General features: G+C 44.0%; 1 protein-coding gene across 12 annotated transcripts in view; it reads right to left on the bottom strand.

The window, feature by feature from the left end:
- ADNP (activity dependent neuroprotector homeobox) overlaps positions 1-12,814 on the bottom strand; it is a 33,694-nt gene extending 20,880 nt beyond the window's left edge. Inside the window, exons 1-6 of one of the 12 annotated variants that reach the window (XM_087749617.1) lie at positions 12,075-12,814; positions 9,118-9,167; positions 6,716-6,834; positions 3,802-3,897; positions 1,506-1,661; positions 89-134 (exon numbers count right to left, since the gene is read on the bottom strand). In XM_087749617.1, the coding sequence (XP_087605743.1) occupies positions 89-127 (39 nt within the window). In that variant the 5' untranslated portion in view covers positions 128-134; positions 1,506-1,661; positions 3,802-3,897; ... (1 more) ...; positions 9,118-9,167; positions 12,075-12,814. Of the gene's footprint in view, positions 1-88; positions 135-1,505; positions 1,665-1,785; positions 1,895-3,801; positions 3,898-6,715; positions 6,835-9,117; positions 9,168-12,074 lie in introns of those variants that run through there. The other 11 variants (XM_087749616.1, XM_087749625.1, XM_087749626.1 and 8 more) reach the window with 11 other exon arrangements.
- Positions 12,815-22,050: the final 9,236 nt, after the last annotated feature.

The raw sequence follows: 22,050 nt of genomic DNA, 5'->3' as shown, positions 1-22,050 counted from the left end.
ACTGCAGAAAGGACAAAATTACTAGATTAGAATACTTAAGCAAAGCCTAAAACAAAATGAAACAAATGTACTTTTAAAATTTAGCTACCTTATGGAAAGCACTTGTTCCCAGCATGCAATACTCCATCTTTTTCCTACAGAAAAAGCAATGTTTCAAACCCTTATTCTAAAAGCTGTTCCTTTTCCCTACATAATACACCCCCCCCGCACACTTAAACCCACTACTCTAGTCCATTGCCTTTGTTAGGTACGTATCATGAGCCCATGGTTTTCATTCCAATAATTCAACCCCAGATTTCTTAATATCCGTAATAATACTAAAAGGGAAGGGCTGCAGCAGAGTGAAACAGCATAATCAAAAAAATGCATGCAATTTGGTAACAAGTTAGTGCATAAAATTCAGATTATGCTACAAATTACTTCATTAGAAAGTGCAGGATAGCTCTCTACTAGACAGCCTGTTTTTAAGTATTAAATATTTCTCAATAACAGTTATCATTAAAATCAGAAAGCAAGGAGAATCCAGGATCAACATCATCAGTGCAACCCAGACACTGTAAATCTTTAAAACAGTTTTCATTTCTCTACTGGCCGTGTGCCAGTACTACATTACTGTTGTTTACTAGAGCAAACTTAACTTACTAACTTTTAAAACGTACATTATCTTTATAATTTTATCAGTAAACTGATGTAATTCCAATAACAATAGCATGTTAAAGTAAATCATATTTCATGCAAATGATTCTCCCCCCCTCCCCCCACCCAAAGCAAGTACTGACATTTAAAATCTGTCATTTTTAGAAAACTCTTTTGGGACTGATTGTTATATTTTCTTTCATTTGTTTTTGTTTCTTTGGTTGGTTTGTTTTGTTGTTGATTGTTCTTCGCCCTTCAGCTTTATCTTTTCATTGTTTTAACTACAGTATTCCTCCCTCCCCTCCCTTTATACATATCCCAGCCCACTATGACAGTCCGATTTATAGACAAATGATAGAAAATATCTTAATAGAAAACATTTCAGTTGAATTTCCAAATTCAAACATTTTAATTGAGATTCAAATAAGAAATGTCAGACTCCAAGGAATAACTTAAAGGGACATCCAACTTAAATTATGTATCTTTGAACTTCCATATCACAAGGCACAGGTTTTTCCCCAGTTTGTTTCAGCATGAGAGGGTACTCCAGGCAGTCTGGTCATTTCTCTTGCAGTCAAAATCATCTTTCACTTTTGCCTCTGTTGGTTTTAATAAATCACAAGAGGGGAAAAACTTTTAAACCAGGAAACTAATTAATATGCAGTGAAGCTGCCAGACTGATTGAGCTCAAAGCCCCCCACACCCCCGATTTTTCTAGAGTTCAAGTTGGTGTTCCTTTAAGTTCAAAATGCCCAAACATCAGAAGTAAACAGTCACAACTATCCTTTCAACTATTTTTTGCCCATACTTTGCCAAATGAAAATCTTAACTCTTCCCAATCTATTCAGTACATATTATGAGGCATTTACCTCCAAAATTAATGGTGCTTGGGCGTCTCAGACTCATTGGACAAGTTTCATGCAAAAGCCTCCAAAAATAATTCTCCTTCCAGAACGCCCACCTCAGCGATTATATTACACCTACTGTGTGAGGCCAAAGCCCGGACATAGAAGAAGGATCATATCCTGCTGTACAAAACAAAGTGTTAAAGACAAGAGATAAGAAATGTAATAAGGGCAATCTTACATTTATAACGTACGTTTCATTGCGAAGGACTCCAAAGCTAATTATAAACCACATTTACGGTACCTTTACTGACCCGGAGCTACTGTAGAGCGCATTCCAGCAAGTTAACAGTGCTGCAGGAAGTTTTAGCAGGTTTGTGGCTTAAGCAACGGATTCCGCTGGGTGATGCTACCTGAGGAATATTTTGGTGCTCAGATTTCAATTAAGTTACCCAATTCAGAAATCCAGCAGGATACAGAGAGAATGCTCCTATTCACACGTCATATTCACACCTTTTGACTGAAGTGGTTAGGACCTCAGTTTACACCTCATCTGAGCTATTAGCACCGGCAGCATAGCTGTGCCCTGTATAGATGAGGTACACTTAGTAAAACACCAACAGCACTTCCCTGTACAGCTAATTTTTCCTAGAAGGTTCCCATACAAACACAGTCCCGCCTTGAATTACAATATGGGAGATCAAACAGGTGAGGTGGCTGTCAGCCACAACCCTAGGGACATACATTCATTTGGGAAGTATTCAGATTAAAATTTTCAGTTACAATGCTGCTAGTAGGAGGATGCGAAGTAAACCATTTGGGGTAATGGCATGTAAATGATTATGTTTCTGTAGGAAGACTGATACCTCTCCAACTCACATCACCCATGGACAGAAACTCAGTCTTGAACAGACTGGAAACACAAGACATAACATTAGTATCATGACGTCTAGAACAACCAAATCTAAAGTTTATAAAAGCAAAATTTGTTGAGTCATTTAGAATTACTTTTCCAAGCAATAAGGATTTTTACTGTTTAAAGTTGTTAGATTTTAATCTCTGTTGATTATTCAGACAGAACATGCACAGCTTAAAGTACAGATTGTTTTTCTTCAGCAAGTATGGTTTCAACAGAAGATACTAAAATGCTCTAAGAAATTTAAAAACACAAAATTCTTAAAATACTTCACATTGAGGCAAAACTGAATATTGCATATGCTTTAACAAGACCACTAGCCATATCTTCAAATAGCTAAGGATGATAGGTTATTTTGTTTCACACTGGACTATTTTCTAACTAGAAAGCAGAATTTGTGCCCCTGTATCTCTGTGAAGTCCAAATCACCTTTCTCCCACTGAATCCTCATTGCCGAAAGCACACTTCTGGACGAAGACCGATCGGCCTTGAGAGCAGACGGGTGACAACTAGTGTATCAGTTTGAAGATACGAATACTGAGCACAGGGAAGTACTTCATCCCATACGGGGCCTCCCGACGGCTGAGTATCATTTCCCTGCATTGTGCTGCTGATGAGAATCACCAAGCATCTGGCATTTTTCTGACTTTATATAATCCCAAATTCTTTTATTTTAGTCCTGATTTTGCTAGGATTTTAAGTTGAAGAAGTTCTTGGTTTACATGTGACAGTGCAACATAGTAGCATATATCAGAGCTGAGAGCAGCTGTATGTTCCTGGATGAAATCAAACAAGACTGTTAGTTTCTTGATACTGTGCTTTTTATCTCCCTATTCCAACTGCATTCAAAATAAGGTCTACTTTTAATCATTTGCCCAGCTAACTGTATTTAACAGCATGCTCTAAAAAGCCAGCCATGAGACAGATTTGCAAAGAAGGCTGTTAGTGCAACGTTGAGTGAAATCTCTTAAAATACAAGAAAAATATGCAAGAAAATTATGCAAGAAAATTAACCTATGGTTCCCACAGCAATAGAAAAGCAGCCTCCTCACGTATGCAGGTTAAATGATGCTATATAGTAAGATGGTGTATGACACACTATATTCACATGAGGACAATGATGGCCTGTCCATGCAGCAGGGTGGAGGCTGGGACTCTGGGACCGGACAATTCCGGGACAGCTGAGCAAGGAAGAGGGACAGTCAGGAAGCAGAAAGGTGTCTCAGGGAAGAGTGAGCAAATCAAACACGTGGGGAGCAGAACCATCAGGGAGAACAGAGAAGTTGGAAGAACTGAAAACTACCGAAAACTTCCTTGAAAAGGTAAGAGTTGCAATTAAGTATCTCCCCTCCCTGCACTGAGTGAACAAGGAGCCTACTCCTAACACATCTATCGCTGCCTTACGTGAAGCATTTTCACTTTCTTCTGTTGGACTCTTCTCTTTCCTCCTTATTTAAGCATTGCTGGCCTAGTTTTCAGAGGGCTGTGCACCCACACCTCCTGTGAACGTAACAAGATTTGCAGTTTAGCAGCACATCTGAAATGCCAGACAACTAAGTGCTCATTTTTCAAGTCCGCTATAATCCTAGGATGGAGGCTGTTTTGTAACACCAAGCGCTCGATTCTCATGGCAACATTTTAAACAGAGCACACCTCCTCAGCCTCACCAGCTCAGCCATCTGCAGCACCAAGCTTCTGCCCAGGTAACGTGATGGTCTTCAGCTAACTTCTAACACACACCTCTCAGGTCCAACTAGATAATTCTGTGTGCTCAGCTGCCATGTTAGACCCGGCACTTAAATTCAACCCTAAGCTAGCACATCAGCAAGCACAAGCCCCCAAGCCCTTTAACTTGTGTCTATATCCAAGGTCCTTTAACTTGTGTCTATATCCAAAACAGGCCTAGCCACATTAGAAAGACATAAAGTGAACAGAAAACCCAAATCAAACCCTCTGGAAAAACCTGACATGTTGTTTTAAAACAAAGATTATTGGAACTGATGGAAATCAACAAATGTATTTTGCTATCTGGTCAAAGCATTGTAAAACTTTCGCAGCACTGTGCACATGAAACCACCCCAACTCCCCCTCACACTGTCTATTTCTTAAAAGTTCCTTTGTAAAAAAAAAAGAATTTAAAAATATTTAAAAAAATCACTTCAGAGATTAAATCAGCTACCTCCAAAAAAATTTCAAGTTGTGTGTCAAACAAAAAGGACCATTTCACACCACTTCTCTGGACATCCTGTGTAAATATTCCTTCAGGAGAAAAGTCCATCTAAAATGTGGTACTAAAAAAAACCCACTTAAAATTGTTTGGAGGAAAGTCTTAGGTTAAAAACCTGAACATGTTGTTTCACGTTCATTATATGCAATTTTCAACAAGGGCTTATGAAACTGTTTTATCTCTTTTTTGAGGGGGGAGCTTACTGTCTAGCTTCAGCTTGGTGACTCTTGCACTTAGAACTCCAACTTCCCATCGGAGGAAAAACTTCTACGGAAGACAGTTCTAGTGAAAGGAATCAGTAAGGCTGATATGTCTTACTCTCCATTCATTTTTTATTTAAAGGTTAAGAAAAAAAATCTTCTGCAGTCCAGCAGACAGGGATCTTCTAAGTCATTCACACACTTCTCATTCTTGCTCGATTTCTGGAATTTTCCACTGGTGCCAGAAGCTCCATCTGGTGGGTGTGTACACTAACTGCAAAACTGAAAGGGAATTAACTATTTCCTTATCAACTTTTGTTTAGTAGTAAAAGTTCTGTACACTGTGTAATTTTTGTGCCCCAACACAAAATACAAAATGGCCAAATTTCAATTGCTCTGGGAACCACAACTCCATATTTCTATTCTTGATGAATAATCTGCTACCTTACACTCTGCTGGGAATTTCTGTTGGGTTTTCTTATTTTGATGACATAGGCTGAAGTATGTCATAGAAGGCTGTTAGCTAAATTTGAACGTTTTCTAAAGAAGGATCTTTTGAACACACATGATAACACACACATCAATTCTGGCAATCTCTACTGCATTCTGAAAAGCAGTTTTAAATTGCATCCATTCTCTCGGGCATGCTATACTTCAGTGTATAGGAAATTTTAAATTAGAGGCACTAGCAGCTCAAGAAGTAGGCTTACACACCTACTGCCATCTTAAATAATATCGTTTGTGACTGTTCAAGATCTCAAAAGATAAACGTTTATATGCATCCACATATGTGCAGTGAAATCAATATGCAATATACGTACTCGATATGATAGCCTCCCTTGTTTAGGGCTATTTCTTAAAGATTTCAGTTTGAAATGTAATAAAGCCTGCACATCTTGCTGAAATTTGAAATCGAGACTGGAGATCACTGAAGCACGAAGGATATTATTTGCTTACACCATGATATCCACACTGCAGTGATCAGGAAAAAAGGCTGCATGAATATGCTCTACAATTCCAAAATAATCCTCATCTAGATGGTAGCTAAGCATGAACAATCCCACAATAAAAATTATTTTGGAAATATAAGCATGTTTCATGAATTAGCAGTTACCATTTAAATTAAATCAAGAATCATCTTGAAATTTTCAATCCAAAGCTGATAAAAACATTTGGATAATTAAACAAAGCGGCACAGAAGTCTCTGTAAAATATGCAAGAACAAGGCATGTAATCAATACACACGTAATTTACAATTGGATTACACCGATTGTGAAACTGCCATCGGATTAGACTGCAAGTGAAAACCACAGTCCTGTCTTCTCTGTGTCATGTTTTCCTGACATCACCACTGTGTCAGCAGCCAGAGCAGAGACCTGATCCAACTGAAAAGGAGTTTTCCAGGCAGAGTGGTTCCTTCACTCACCCAAACAGAAGTGCTAGGGCCGGTACACGTCGGGTGGCAGGAAGCGTGGCTCAGGCCACCCCTTCCAGTGGCAGCACAGACACAGATATATGTAAACCAATAGTGAAATTGCATCCCTTAGTGTGTCCTAACTAGTAAAATGCATTGCTTGCATGCTGGTATAGGTGGCAGAACAAATCAACGAAACAAAAGACAGCATACAAATACTTTTACAAGCTCATCCAAAACCCTGCCAATACATGCTTTCTCAGACAGTAGATACATTAGACACTGAAGGGATCTCGCCAACTGGCTAGCATCTGAGCATTTAAAGTGTAAAAATAGTTGGTAAAGTAGGCTGATGCTAATTGTTTTTCCTTTGCCTTACCACTTCACACACGCTATGCACAAATGCTGGCATTACATGATTGGGTAAAGTCTGTAAACAAGAGCTTAAAATCAGTCTTACCACTTCACGTTTCTTACCTCTTTCCCTTTCTAAGCATAGCTCCCAAGTGTTCCAATCCCTGACTACATTCCAGCGTTAATCCACCTCAGCTACTGCTGTCTTCGGTCTGACTCGGGAACCTTCGATATTCAAAAGGCTTCATAGCAGCAGCAGCAGGAATAGGGAAACAAAACAAAACAAAAAAAATCACAAACTTAAGTTTCACTTTTTAGGGGGGGGGAAAGCATTTTAAAACAATCGTTTTGCCTACTTAGATTTCAAGATACATTTTGCCCCCTTACTGTTGCTGCTATGAATCTGCATCACTAACTTCTTTGGCCCAGCTGCAGCACAAGCAAAGAGCTATCAGATCCAGAGTCGCATCAGAAATCAATACACAGAAGAGGTAAAAAGGGGTGAAAGAAAGAATGCCTGAGGGCTGAGGCCTACAGGAGAGAAGAGGAGCTAGGGGTAGGGAAGAAACACCAAACAGTGAAGCCAGGCTTGAGAGCATGCCCTTTTCCTACATTTAAGTGACTGGATGACCTGAAGAATGTCACTTCAGTGGACTGGCTGTTTACAGAGTTACTTAATTTCCGTTTCTTGTAAATTGTTTCAGATACTACTTGAGAAGTAGATTTCAAATGAAACATGCTGCCACGTGATCTGGACAGCCAAGAACTTGCAGGTGTGATGTGTTCATAGAGCCAACTACAAAGGTTTAGGACCCAACAACCAGTATCAGTTTTCATCCAAATCATGCCACCTTAAGAAAAAAAAAAGTAAGGATATAAATGGTGGTAACTGAAAGTGACTCACTGCAGAAAAAAATGGTATTTATTCCACTCTTATTCAAAACCATCAACCGTCATACACATTCAAAAGCACTAATGTGAAATAAGAGTGAGACACTAAATTCGAGCCTCATGTTTGCCTTTCAACATCAGCTAGCTATAGTGAAGCTCTGAATAACGTAGTTTTTTCCTTGAGGCATATGGCCCTCAGGTAAATAAGAGCTACACCCTCTCTAAAAATGTCTTTATTCAAATCTAAAATATGTATTTGTTTTTATACCAGATCTAAGTACTTCCTGAAAGCTCAAAATGAACAGGTCAATTTGGCCATCCTGACTAGGAAAGCAAGGGCATTCTTCCCAAAATATGCCAGGTGAGTCAAAACAAACCTTCTACGTATACAGAAGGCATAGGATTTTTTTTTTAAACTAAATTAACATAATCAGGAGTTCTTTTTCTTCCAATGCATATATAGACATTTACATTACCGTATCCTTAAACCAGTATCCTTTATTCTCATCTCCATAGCTGATACTATTATTAGGAAACATACACTTGTATCAACATATTTATGAGCAGGACTACCTCCACATTAACAATTACACTGTTATAGTTATGTTAATAAAAAACATACCATATACATATATATATATATATAAAGAATCTAAGCGTAGGGCAGATCTTATTATATTACTTTTTATTATATTAAATTAAAAAACACTGTAATGCTTGTTTAGATGCAGGCCAACATAGTCAGCTGTTATCTCTTTTTTAAACAAGCATGTTATATGCATCTAAAAAAAATCCCAGCAAACATAGCATTATTAATATACAAACTCAGCTGAACTAATAATTCTAAAAAATAGCCCATCTTCGCCCATGTGGATAAAGCAGATCAAATGACACCTGATCAATTGCCGCCCTATAGCTATTCACTGCCTCTCTCCTGGCACCCATGTCCTACAGACTTCAGACTGTGATCCTCATCATATCTGATACTGGTTTGTTCATTCCGATGTATAAAATTTTGTCTCTCTCAAACCAACGTCAAGTAGTGGAGCAAAGATGACTTCCCCTTTCTGGAAAAAAAAAAAACAAAAAACCAACCCCCCAAAAAACAAAACTCCACCACCAAAAAAGCCCCACCCCAATAAATTTCCTATCAAGCTGCTAAATCTTATTTGCAGCCACCTCAAAATAAATGCATTAACCCATGAGCACTGTCTTTGCTCCCACAAAATGATTTGTTCCAATTTCTTTCTTTACATCAATCAAATCAGCTGCCATCTTAATAACGAGTTATAAAATACACATTTGGACTATATGACTTCTGACTACTGATAAGATTCTGATATGGTTACGTATTCCAGGAATGCTACTTTAAATTTTAATATTTACTTTCAATATTTACTATTATTATGGAGTGGTAAAGCTGGGTTGGGAATAATCATCTATTATTCACTCCGCAGTGTGTCGGAAGCACAACTTACCTTCCACAGAAAATTTGTATGTGCATTCATCTAGAATTTAATACCGAATTCAGTAACTGTAGAGTTCAGTTTGGTAAGTACCTAACAAGTGCTACTTTATACTATTAAAGCTTAATTAAAATGCTGTTGTAATATACAGCTGTAAGTGACACATACCAATTCTGAAAATGCTAATGGGCATCTTCTGACAACTGGTAACTTCTATCCTACGTATACAGAAAAAAAATTTAAGTTATTAATCTCATCCTGAAGAGCATATACAGTAGATGTTTTTTTTGTGCAGCTAATGCTTAATGCTGTAGGGCACGAACTTTCCAAAACAGTCACTAAGTTCCTCTCCTGTGAAGGTTTTTCATTCCTAAGCATTCTGAGCAGCAGACACTGTTCACCACTTGTCTGTCTCACCTACAGGCAAAGGCAGCCACCTTTCACCTTCCCCATCCCTTGCACATCCAAACATCTCCCTGCTGAAACTTAACACAAGTGATCTTACAAGCTCTTAATGACTTTTAAGCTCTAGTAGTTCCACACAATATATTTTCAAGCATAAATAGTAGTAACCTAAAGAGACGCTTTCTATAAACCTGTCACACGGACCACCACTTCAAGTAAAAAAAAAAAAAAAAAGTTGTTTTTTTTAAATAATGGGGCACTAAAAATATATCAGTTTGCAAGGATCTCAGAGAGTTGTCCCCAAACACTGGCAGCATCTCATTTCTATTAGATACCAAAAAGTCATTCTTAAAAGTTAATTAAGAAATAATATTGATTTTAGTAAAGGGCAGCACACTACTAAAAAAACAGTACAAAACCATCTAGCTTAGTGTTACTTTTGGAGGAGAACAAGTTATTTGTTGTGTGTCAAAAAGGACATCTCTATTTTGACTGAAATTTATTTCAGTATTTGCTGTAATAATCTTCGGGAAAGGTAATAATCATGTTACAGCCCATCAGCCTCAAGCGCGATTTTATTAACAATAGTATGTTTCTTTTCCGTTGTCTCTTTTTAATGTTTTAAGATTTCAACACGTATCACGGCAGATGTTGATCTGCTGATATCAAATTACTGCCCAACATCTGCAAATGCATATCTAAAAAGGAACCAAGGTTTGGTTTGTTTTGTTATTAAAAGAAAAAAAAAAAAAGTTTTTCTGTTTTTTAGACAGGATGGTCCATCTTTCTGACCTAGAAGGATGGCAACTTGTAATTACTACAGTTACCAAAGTCCCCAAGTGAAAGTTTTTCCAAGTAGCCGCGAGCCTGCAAGAGGAGAGGACGCTGGTGGCCTGCAGCACGTACAGGCTGTGCTGCACAGGAGCCAGCTACAGTTGGTCCATGCTACCCTGACAGGTAGGAATCATGTGTCTCCATTATCTCAAACACACCTTGTACCTCCAAACAGAAATAGAAGATAGTAGTAAAAATAAATAGAAACATAGCTGGTAAGAGCAATCTTAAAAAAACCAAAGGAATTTCTCTAAATGGAATGAAAACCTCTTTCACACCTACCAAATGGCTTAAATACGTCCAATAAACAAAGAGCATCAAAACGTCGAAGTGCCCGGTTACCCGGACTCTCGCCTATGGCCCCAGACAAAGCACTCGATGCTTCAGCAACGCCTCACACTCAAGTTTCTGCCGCTGCAGCCATGCGCTCGGAACGTGTGAGAAAAGCCATGCAAGTTTATAAGGCAAATGGCACCGCAAGCCACAACCAAGTTTTGCTACAATTACTAACATCCTCCACAGAGCCTCGCGAAACCGCCCTCAATCCTCCATGTGCTCCAAACTCTCCCGCCCACCCCGCGCGGGCTCCCACCGCCCACCTCTCCCTTGCCAACCCCAGCGCTGCCCTCCCACCGCTACGGCAGCGGCCCGAGCGCCCCCCCCAGCACCAGCAGGCGGGCGAGCCGGGCTCCGGGCCGGCAGGTAGCGGCCGGGGCCCGTCCCGCCCGGCGCCGGGCCCGGTGCCGCAGCCGGGGCTGTGTGGTGGCGGCGGCCGCCGGCCCTCCCGCCCCGCCCGCCGCAGCCCTGCCCGCCGCGGGGAGGGCGCCCCCTACCGCCTCCCTCCCGCACTCGGCTCGGCGCCGCCGATGGGCTGCGGTGCATTTTGGGTGGGGGCTGGTATTTTTCTTCCACGGCCATAAACCGGGAGCGACAATACCGATTGAACGGGAGGGGAGGGGGCACCGCCAGCATCGCGTACGCCGTAGGACTTGTTTTGGAAATGTCGGCCCCCCCCCCCCCCCGCCTCCTTCGCCCCCGGGCTGCAGCCGCCAAGCGAAGGGGGTGCGTGACAAGGGGGGTGCAGCTCCCGGCAGCGCAGCCAGGCTCGAGGGTTTGCCTTCCCCCGCCTTTGTCTGAGAAACGGGTGTCGGTAACTATAGCCCAGGGTAGGGAAAGCAGGGATGGGTGAGTCAACGTTGCTCCATCCCGCAGCCGGTCCCCGGCTCAGGATGCCAGCCGCGGGTCGCGCGTTTTCCCGCAGGCAGAGCCACCTCGGCTGCCGGCGGGAGGCTGCTCCCCATTCATCGCACGGCAGCCAGCGCTGCCCTCCGGCCTCGCTCCAGCGCCAACTCCGCCAGCGGGGACCCGCGGCCGGCCGCCGGCAGGCTGCGGGCAGCGCCGGGATGCCGGACCCGTTCACCGACTCGTCATCCCGCTCACTTCGCCTTACCGCCAGCGCAGCCCTCGCCATCGCAGCCGCTCCCGGGACACATCCGTGTGCGGTCCCCCCTACCGGGAGGGGGAAGGGAGTAGGCCGGGACCGCATCTGCGGCGCGGGCCCCGGGCAGGAGCCGGCAGCGTAGCGGTCCCCGCAGCCGGCCGGAGCAGAACCGGCCTCCGTGAGGCGGCGAAGTCTCTTCAACATGTGTGCGGCCGGGGGAGGGGGCCCGCCTGCCAACTCCGCAGCCCCCCCCCGGCCGCAGCGGGCAGGGCGGCGGGCACGGCGCGGGACTCCCGCCCCGCCGCCGGGGTGGGGGGCACGGGGCTGCCGGGGGCCGCGGCACCGCCGGGCGGAGGGAGGGAGGGAGGGAAGGAGGGAGGGAGAGAAGGGGCGGGCGGGGGCTGCCCCCGCCCGGGTCGGACCGCGGACTCGCGCACACACCTACCTGACTGGGGCTCTCCTCAGCAGCGAGGGCGGGCGCTCCCCCGGCACCTCTGGCTGGGGGTGGGGGTGCGCGGAGCTGCCTCCCTGGCGCCGCCCGGGTCCCTGGGCGGGCGGGCGGAGCAGGAGCCGGCGGCGGCGCGGGGGAGACAAAGGGGGCTGGATGGCGGGGGGGGGTGGCGAGTGTGCGGGGGGTGGCCTATGGTGAGCGGGTCCCGGGGGGGCGGGGGCGGCGGCGGCGGCGGCTTCACTGGGCTCGGTCCCCGGGGCGGGGGGTGTGGGGCTGCGGGGCGGGGGGGGGCTCCCTGGGCGCCCTGCAGACAATACAGCCGGGTCCCTCCTGCCCAGAACCTGCCCTGGCCAAGATGGCGGCCGAGAAAGAGCGGAAGTGACGCGAGACTCTCATTAGCATACGGGACTCATTGTCCGGCGGGAGGGGAGGGGGCCGCGCCCCGGGGGGGAGGGGGCCCGAGCCCCGGTGGATCCCCGCTGGCCTGGCCCCCATCCCGCCCCGCGGGCCGCGCCCCGGCAGCGGCGGGCGGGCGGGTTACATAACCCCGCCGAGCGGGGGGGGGGGGGGCTCTCGCGAGAGAGACGGATTGAGCCGCCGGCGGCGGGATCTACCCCGGCCCCGCTAGGAGGCGCCGCGCCCTGCGGCTGGGTCCGGAGAGGGAGCTGACGCCGCCCGGTTATCCCTCCGCCGCCCCCAGCCGGGACTACATCCTGTCCTGAGGGGCCGCCGCCGCCGCCGCCGCCGCCGGCGGGGCGGGGGCACGCGCCTGGCGAGCGACGCGCCCACGTGACCGCGGTGCGCGCACGTGACCGCGCGGCCGTGAGCACACGGTCTCGTGCCGCGGCGAGCGGCTGCCCCGGCGGCGCCTCAGGGCGCGCCCGCCCCGCCCCGCCCCGCCCCGCCCCGCCCGGCCCCGCGGCGGCGCCCGCGCCGTCGCCTCACACCATGGACAGCGCAGCCCGCGGCGCGGCCGGGGCCGCCTCCCCCCCGGGGACCCGCCTCAGGCGTCGGGCGGGCGCCGGGCAGCGGCCCGCGCCCGGGTCTGCCCTTCCGGAGCCATCGCGCCCCTCCGCGGGCGGGCCGGTGGCGGAGCCGGGGTAAGCGGCAGGCCGGGCTCGGCCCAGGGGCGGGAGGCTTCGAACCGGGCGACGGCTGTTGGGAGCGCTTCCGTAGGTCACCCGCCGCGAGGCCTTCCATACACAGCTGCCGCAGGACGGGTCGGGGAGTTCGGCGAGGTGACAGGGGAGGCGTCGCGTGCAGGCACTGCGGCTCTCCGAAATCTAAATTTAGCGCATTTTGCCTTAATTTCCTGAAGGCAAGCACCCAACGGCGCACGCGTGTCGTGTTTCTGGTGAGCTTTGTGCACGCGTGTCCGCACGCGTACGTGCAGCAGGCAGATAGCCGACTTCAGAAGTGTCGTTTCAGAGCGGTAACGTCCGGATCGTGGCAAGACTCCACGTGCCACTCTTCCTTCTGGATCGAGACAAACACGCTCGAGATCTCTTCAACAAACGGGGCCCAATTCTATAGCACAGTAAAAAAAAATTCTACAAGTGAAAGGGAATGGTGGCTTTTGTTACTTCAAAAATACACAAACACTTGAAGAATGAAGTAAAGCGTAATTCCTTCCATCCTCAGCATTGAAAACCTTTCTGGTTCAGAGTGACACGTATTATACTTAAGCCTTACAATACTAGAAAGAGAAGTCCGCATTTTCGAATCATTGCCTGAAGTATAAAAGCATAGAGAAGTTGTCATAAATTACTTAGACCTCATAAAACTCAAGGATCTGCTACATTTTCAAGTGACTGATAGCCTGAAAAATGTGTACACCACTGTGTTTATCACAATTCACGTAAATAGCTTTTGTGAAGCATTTAGTGACATTTTATCCTATTTGTTAGCTTGCTTTAAGACTTCCTAGTTCGGCAGAATTTAGAAGCCAGCCATGTGTCGCCGTCTGGAAATCGCACCTTTATTTCACCAGGTACTTTCATGGTGTCTTCACATCAGTGGTCATAAGAATCAGCACGTCATGGGACGAGTCTTTCTTTCACAGCAGCATGGAAATACACAAAACTTACCTGCAAAAACAAAGCTTGCGCTTTAGCGTTAAAAGGGTTTTCTAGAACTGAGGTACTTAAAAGTTCCTCTGCGACATACGTATGTGAAATGTGTCTCAACCAAGGAAAGCAAAGAAAGCTGGTTTGGGTTTTCTATAACAACTTCAGTTTGCCTTCCAAGAGTAGATATTTTTTCCTTTGATGGCACAATTAAGAAAGCATGTTGGAAAACATTTCTGAAATGTTAAGTCAGTACCACATTCAGAAGCTATCGACTAACTTCATGGCCGCTTAAGCCAGTTTGATTGCTATCAACTAAAATACGCAACCCCAAACAAACTTTAGGACTTTCCTATTTCAAGACTTTTTTATTGATGCTTTACCACTGACCATTTTTAGCAATCACTTATTAGTGGTGCATTCTAACACACTTTTACTTACCTAACTTGTCTCTTATTGGTCAGACGTCTGTTTTCTTCTCAAAATTAATTTAAATTTTAGAAGAAAGGAAGAAATGTTTGCAGCACATTTAATACAATATTGTTAGACAAGCTTGCCTTCTTTCTGAAAGAAGAAAACAAACTAGGACAATAAACAATTCTAAAAGGTTTGGAGTGAAGGATGATAACTACTGCAGTTGCCTCACCTACTGAGAGTTGTACGTCCATGTGATGCTTTTGGTTGTATAGAAGATAACGGAGAAGATGAATTGTAGTAACAGAAAAGAGAAATGGACGTTAGCAAGCGCTGATTTAGGCTGCAAGACATTCTTGGGTCATTTGGTTATGCCTGGAAGATGGGCAAGGTTGGAGAGGATTGCCCCATTTCACTGACTGTATCTGTCACCACCATACTTTAGGGCTCTGGCATGGATTTATTACACACAGTAAAGAAATTCCTAAGAAAATACAACGGCAACAGCAAAAAAAATGTGTAAAGATACAACAGCACCGGAAACACAAATTGCTGACCCGTAGACCTTGTAATCTAAGGGTAGAATTTGAGAAAACAGTGAGAAGTGGCTGAAGGTTAGAGGAACTGAGTGTAATGGAACATGGTAATGCAATTGGAAATAGAAATTATATTTGATAGATGCTTAAGTGAATGAACACAACACGAAGATATGTGCAAAGGACACAGTAGCACAAGCAGAAATAGTTGGAATCCAGGCAGAACTGAACAGGCTTTTGGACATCCTTCCATGTCCTGAACTCTGGGTGCGAGTGTCGGTATCAGAGTAGTTCTGTATCTTGCTGTAGTTTCTTGATACTTATCAGCAGAAGCCTCCAGGCTGGGCTAGCAGCCAGAGCAGCTGAAGATAGAGAGTCCTCTAACCACTTCCTCAATATCAACAATATCAAGGAATTCCCAGCTGGAAACAGCATTTCCAGCCATGATGGTGGTACTCAGTCCAGAATTAGGGCCAAAAAGAGTATGGAAAACAATTTGTGAAGAGTTCAGAAACTGGAATTTGGTGTGAGAGGGAGTTAAATTAGATACAGATTGAAACAAGAGCATCAGAAGGCAGAAATATCAGCTCAGTGCACAAGATGGGTGATGCAGGCAAAGTTTTTTAAGGCAAGGTAGAGGACAACAGGAGGGAAAGATAATGTAGCAGCAGAAGTTTGGGCAGATGTGAGCCATTGCCTGCTTTGGGGTTAAGTCTGCAATGACAGAGCTGAAAAAAATGGGGGGAAGGATGAGGCGGAGTATGTAGAAAGCAGTCCTCAAATGACGGACAAGATCTTGTTCTCATTTAGTTTGGTGAGATTTTTCATGATGGTTTGCACAGTATGACAGTTATCAACAGCAAGTTAGGAAAGAAAGATGAGAATAATACAAAGTTTGCATGAAAAGACTGATTTTAAAGGTAAAATTCAAGCAGTGGGCAAGAAGGAGGAAAGGAGTCTTGAGCCCATTTTTCTCCTGTGTGTGCAGAGTGAGGTGAACAAAATGAAACATAAGTTGATAATACTCCTAATATACTTTTTTTATTACAGAAGTGGCTATTTTTTCTTACAATAGACTATGGTCACTAGAAAAATCAGTAAAATCATAGCATTGTAAGAGACTAAACATTTAACACTGGAGGGGAGACAATTAGCATTCCCACGTTGAATAGGTATAATTGAACATGTGTTGTGCTACTGATTCAGGTCAACATTGTGCCCACATTCGTAATTGTGCTAGTTTAGCAGCAGTACTATGTTTGGGTTTTATTCAAATGCAAAATAATTAAAGACAACTATCAATGGCTTTAAGCACCTAACGTAATTAATTATATAATAAATACAAGTAAGTTAATCCTCAGCAGCATTAAGATCACTGGCATCACAACAATCTTTAAGACCCATTAAGCCATCTAGCTCTGATGCTGTTTAGACACTTCATCATCTGTCAGCATTCTCTAACCTTCTTCCATGAAGATGACTTTGGGAAAAGTCATCGGGAAGGAACCAAATTGAGTCTGCATCAAGATGAAAGTAGGGAAGAACTATCCCTCGCAGAGAGTACTCTCCTCCTTTTCTCCTTGGTTTTTAAGAAGATACTCATATTGAGCAGGTCTGTGATTAGAGCTGCTTAAGATAGGTTTGCTTAGTTGGTTGGGATAACTTGAAAGGAGATGTTGATCCCTTAGTCAGACCGATAAGAAATTTATCTGTCATAAGCAACACTTAAATTTCACTTGGGAGCTGGTCAGTCAAGTATCATGTCCTTTGGAGGTGATGCTGTACTGCCATGACAAACTGCATGCTGTCTGTGGATACAGGATTGACATCTTACATGTTGTCAATGCTTTCAGAAACACTGCATTCAGATAGGATTTACTTAATGGAAGACGTTGATTAAAATTGAAAAATCACCTAACTTCAGTATTTCAATAATTTATCACTTTCAAGCAGCTTGTCTTTTTTACTTCCCCTGCATTGTGCAATAAGTAATACAGTTATTTTGACAGGATCCACCCATCAAAAGTACTGCCATATGCCTTCCTTGCAAGAGCAAGCAGAATGGAAAACGGGACTGGAAATGAGAGCTCTCCAAACACATTGCAGTCATGACATGAAAGTCACCATGTAGTAAGTAAATCTGGTTATTTTCTCCCAGGGTATCCCCCCAACAGTTGCACAGAAGTAGTGGGACAGAAGGCCCCAAAGCATTCTCAAGCAGTGACTGTAGGAGCTCAGTCAAGATCTTTCCTGTTCTGGAACAAAAGTAGAAGTATCATTTAGGGCTCAGATTTTCCCCTTCCTAAGAGCACAGCATTTTAGGAGCTAGATAACTATCCCCAGCTTCCCAGGAAATAACAAGTTCTCATCTGTGGTTTTGTCTGGGTTCACCTCCTAGGGGTGTGACATGTTTGCAAAAAGTCAAAACAGGAAAGAAGCTTGTGAGCCAAACACAAGGTTGTTGGTTTTTTTTTTTATTATGATGCACCATTGTACCAATTTCTGTTGAACAGTCAGTGCAACTAACCTTGTGGGGATAACCTTCCAATTTATTGTCTTTGCCCACTGCTGCTTTGTTGAAATCCCTCTCTCAAGGGCTGAGTTCTCACACCTAATTTTGGATTAAAAGTTGCAATTTGGTTTCCTTCTCTCCAGTCCCAATATATTTCCCCCTGAACAGTAACAATCACAATCTATAAGAATTTATAAATGGCCACCATGTCTGAAGAAAGAAGGTAAAATGTGGCAGGAACCGAGGAGGAAATGATGCTTTAAAAGTTTCTGTGCTTTACAGAAGCTCTGTGATTACCTTCTTTATTCATGTCTTCTACAGCGTGGCCCCTTGGAGGTAATATGTCATAAAACAATGATAAAGTTTGATAAGCAATCCTCTCATCTGTTATACCCTGTCCGTACTGATCCTAATGTTAAAATTTGCGTACAACTCTGGAATGCTAACCATTGAAAAGCTGTTGCTGAACTCAACAATGTATTGAACTTGGTGAGCAATCTGTCATTTAATTAATTTGTGCCAAGATTTCAATCCATGCTTATACTTGGAATCTCGATAGACGCTTAAATAAATATTACTGATTAGTCATAATTATTTTTTACTGTTGATATGCAGAAGGTTGTGCAACCTTGCAGTTGGCTTTCTACACAGTCCACTGGAAAATATGTTCTATTATAGTGCTTATATTGGCAACGAGGTAGATCTTTATTGAAGGCTCAGATTAAAGCCTCAGATTAAAAAACAAAGAAACAAACAAACCAAAACTGAAGCTGACTCCCTCCAACCTCAGATCAGACAAATCCTCACCCACAAGACCCAAACCAGGTAAGTTAGGGATCTCATTTTGATACTGGTTTCACATTCAGTTGGATACGTTAACCAGGCCTGTCTGAAGTGCTTGTCCCAGCTTCAGAATCATAATGATCTAGGTCAGAGGGATTAAACAGCTTGACCTTGTGAATTACATACCTAAATCTTCATACGACTAAGAGTTACAAAATCCATACCTCAGGCTATGAACCTGTATTGCATATCCCTGAGGCAGGGCTCTCGAGGGTGCTGGGGAATGAGGAGACCACAGCGGCTCACAGTCCAGCTGCCATGTAGTGTAGTTGATCAGGTCCTTGGACAAGAGGTGGTATCAATTCTAGTAGCCCCCAGTTATGTGTTTCATCTCACAGTGGGGGCTTCAGGTTGTCCGATAAAAAACTTCACGCTAATACACGGCTGCTTACATGACTCAGCTGGGGATATACATTCAGAAGTACTCTCAAACCAGAGTGCAAGCACCAAACTTAGGTCAAGGATAATCCTAATGATATGCCATGCAAACTCCACAATCCATTCTTTTTTAACTTCAAGTCCGTTGGGACTGCATGCTTAAAGTTTAGCACATGCTTTGGCTGTTCTAATGGATTTGAACAACTGAGCCTGCTGTGTAAGTTTTCATACATCACATTGAATCTCTGGCCCACGGTAACCGAACGAGAGATCTTCCCAGAGCCTTGCCTGTCTGCCAGTGGAGGTAATCAGTTTGCTGTTCAGGGGAAAGTGAATATTACTGGTGCAAAATGTGAGTTACCTTCTTCCTCCTCTTCCTTAAACATGCCCAACCAAATATATCCATGATATATACCGCTTTAAGCCAGGAAGGAATTAAAACTCCTGTTCTTGCCAAATGATTGAGTGCTTGCAGACACAGATTCCTAAGAAAGTATAATAGAGAAAGTGCATTAGCAGCGTATTTGTGCCTTCACAGGAAATGAATATGGATGTAATTAAGAAAAGCTGATTTATGTGGAAGTGTAAAACCAGGGACATAAAATGAAAAATTCTCTGTAAATGTCAAGTCAGTGTTTTGTGGTGGCCAAAACAAGGCACGTAGAGTATTGAATGGTATTAAGAAAGGAACTGGAAACTAAAATGCCACTATATAAATCCCTAGTACATGAATATTTAAGACATTGTATGGAGTTCTAGGCACCTGATCTCTATTGTTCTACTATGGTCTGCTACTAACATTTTGAGAATAGCAATGTGTGGTGTGGCTTCTGTCTGAGGAAAGTAAAAAAGACAAGACAGTATGATGAGCAAATGAGCAGGGTTGATAAATTAATAGGAAAAGGCAAATGGGAAACAAGAAACAGGGAACATAGAATCCTAGAATCATAGAGTGGTTTGGGTTGGAAGGGACCTTAAAGATCATCTGGTTCCACCCCCCCTGCCACGGGCAGGGACACCTTCCACCAGGCCAGGTTGCTCAAAGCCCCATCCAGCCTGGCCTTGAACACTTCCAGGGATGGGACATCCACAGCTTCTCTGGGCAACCTGTTCTGGGGCCTCACCACCCTCAGAGTGAAGAATTTCTTCCTTATATCTCATCTAAATCTACCCTCTTTCAGTTTAAAGCCATTACCCCTTGTCCTATCACTACATACCCTTGTAAAAAGCCCCTCTCCAGCTTTCTTGCAGACTCCCTTCAGGTACTGGAAGGCTGCTATAAGGTGTCTTCTCTTCCAGAAGCCTCCTCTTCTCCAGGCTGAACAACCCCAACTCTCTCAGCCTGTCCTCATAGGGCAGGCGCTGCAACCCCTTGATCATCATCATGGCCCTCCTCTGGACCCGCTCGAGCAGGTCCATGTCCTTCTTATGTTGGGGGTCCCAGAGCTGGACACAGTACTCAAGGTGGGGTCTCACGAGAGCAGAGTAGAGGGGCAGAATCCTCTCCCTCGACCTGTGGGCCATGCTTCTTTTGCTGCAGCCCAGGGTATGGTTGGCTTTCTGGGCTGCAAGTGCGCATTGCTGGGTCATAGTCAGTTTTTCACCCACCAATACCCCCAAGTCCTCCTCTGCAGGGCTGCTCTCAATCCACTGATTGAGAACATCTGATGAACTTATTAGGCAGTAAGCTTAAAATAAACAAAAGAACATACTTCACAAAATACACGTATTAAAATTGTTGACCTCATTGCTATAGGATGCTGTAGAAGCCAAAACATTAAATGGATTCAAAAAGCAATCAAATTCTTAGAAAACACAAGGAACCATTAAAAGGTCCAGACCTTCTTGACATCTGGCTCCAAAAGACCCTTTATTACTGACTGTTGGTGTACTTGGGCGAAGATCGCACTAGCCGTGTTTCTTCCTTGCTTTCATTCTGCATCCATAATTGGGCACTGCAAGAGATAGCATAGCCATTCCTGCATAACTTCCTTCTTACGTTATAAGCCATTCCTCCCCTACAATACTTATTCTTTTAAAGTTTTTGGGTTTATGTTAAGAATTTACATAGGTGGCCCTCAAATACAAAGAGGCTTGATCAGAAGAAGCTGAGAACAAATTCAAGTAACTCAAGAGTTTCTTTTGAGCAACCTGGCCTGGTGGAAGGTGTCCCTGCCCATGGCAGGGGGGCTGGAACCAGATGATCTTTAAGGTCCCTTCCAACCCAAACCATTCTATGATTCTATGTTAAAAAAGTAAAAAACAGTTTAAGTAGCATTAAGTGATGGCTATTTCACCCCATTACTTGCTAAAAAGATACTAGCTTTATTAAAGAAGGACCTCTATTAGAGCTCTGAACACTGGTTACAGTATTACGATACTTATTTTTCATGAACTCTCACAGCTGTGCATGCAAGAGAAAAGGTCAGTGGTAGAATGCAGTCTTAGAGCTTGTTTTTGCAACGTTTTCCTATGTACATAACAGTGTTTGAGTACTGGTGAGCTTCTGCAGTGCCAGATCTAAGTGCTCAAAGACAGGGAATACTTCAGAACCAGATGTTTTTAGTCACCTCTGTGGACAAACGCATTGGAAAGAAAGTACTGCAGGCTGAGATGTGGGACAGGATGAAGGGAGAGGGGATTTAGGCCAGTTCTGGGCAAAGATTCTGTTTGGGTTTTTTTTTTTTCTAACTCAACATTAACCGCATACTATTTTATGGTTCTCCCCTCTGCAAGTGCATTGAGAGTCAAATGCACAAACAACAGCTACCTCTTCTGAAGTTCAGGTTTTTAAAAGTTACCGTAAGACAACTTTTGAAAGTACGTTCAACATTCACTGAGTTATCTGCAGCCCAGTCCCCTTTTTTTTTGAAAAAATATACACTCTTTTTGCTAGGAAAAAACCCCAGATGGTTTTCATGGTATATGAAAATTTCCATGAGTGTTTCCACTGGATCCATGCATTGGTTCCTTGCAGTAGTGCTTTCTCCCAAGTAGCTTGGTACAGGCTATTGAAATCAGTTTTACTCTTGTGACCTTTTCTTGTTTCAAGAAGTATTGTAGAGTGTCTACTTGTGTCCTGATGCCATGAAGCACTTGTTTTCGTTTCTTTATAGCACTTCTTTCTTGATAACTTAAATACCATTACCTTTAAGCATAGTAAGAAATACTACTTTTTTATCGAAAAAACTGAATATAGCCCAGACACGTTTCAAATTTTC

Source organism: Nipponia nippon, unplaced genomic scaffold (assembly GCF_047370975.1).
Source record: "Nipponia nippon isolate SJK-2023a ecotype South Korea unplaced genomic scaffold, ASM4737097v1 scaffold_13, whole genome shotgun sequence".
NCBI classification, from domain to species: domain Eukaryota; kingdom Metazoa; phylum Chordata; class Aves; order Pelecaniformes; family Threskiornithidae; genus Nipponia; species Nipponia nippon.
This window is presented reverse-complemented; position numbering and strand designations above follow the sequence as displayed.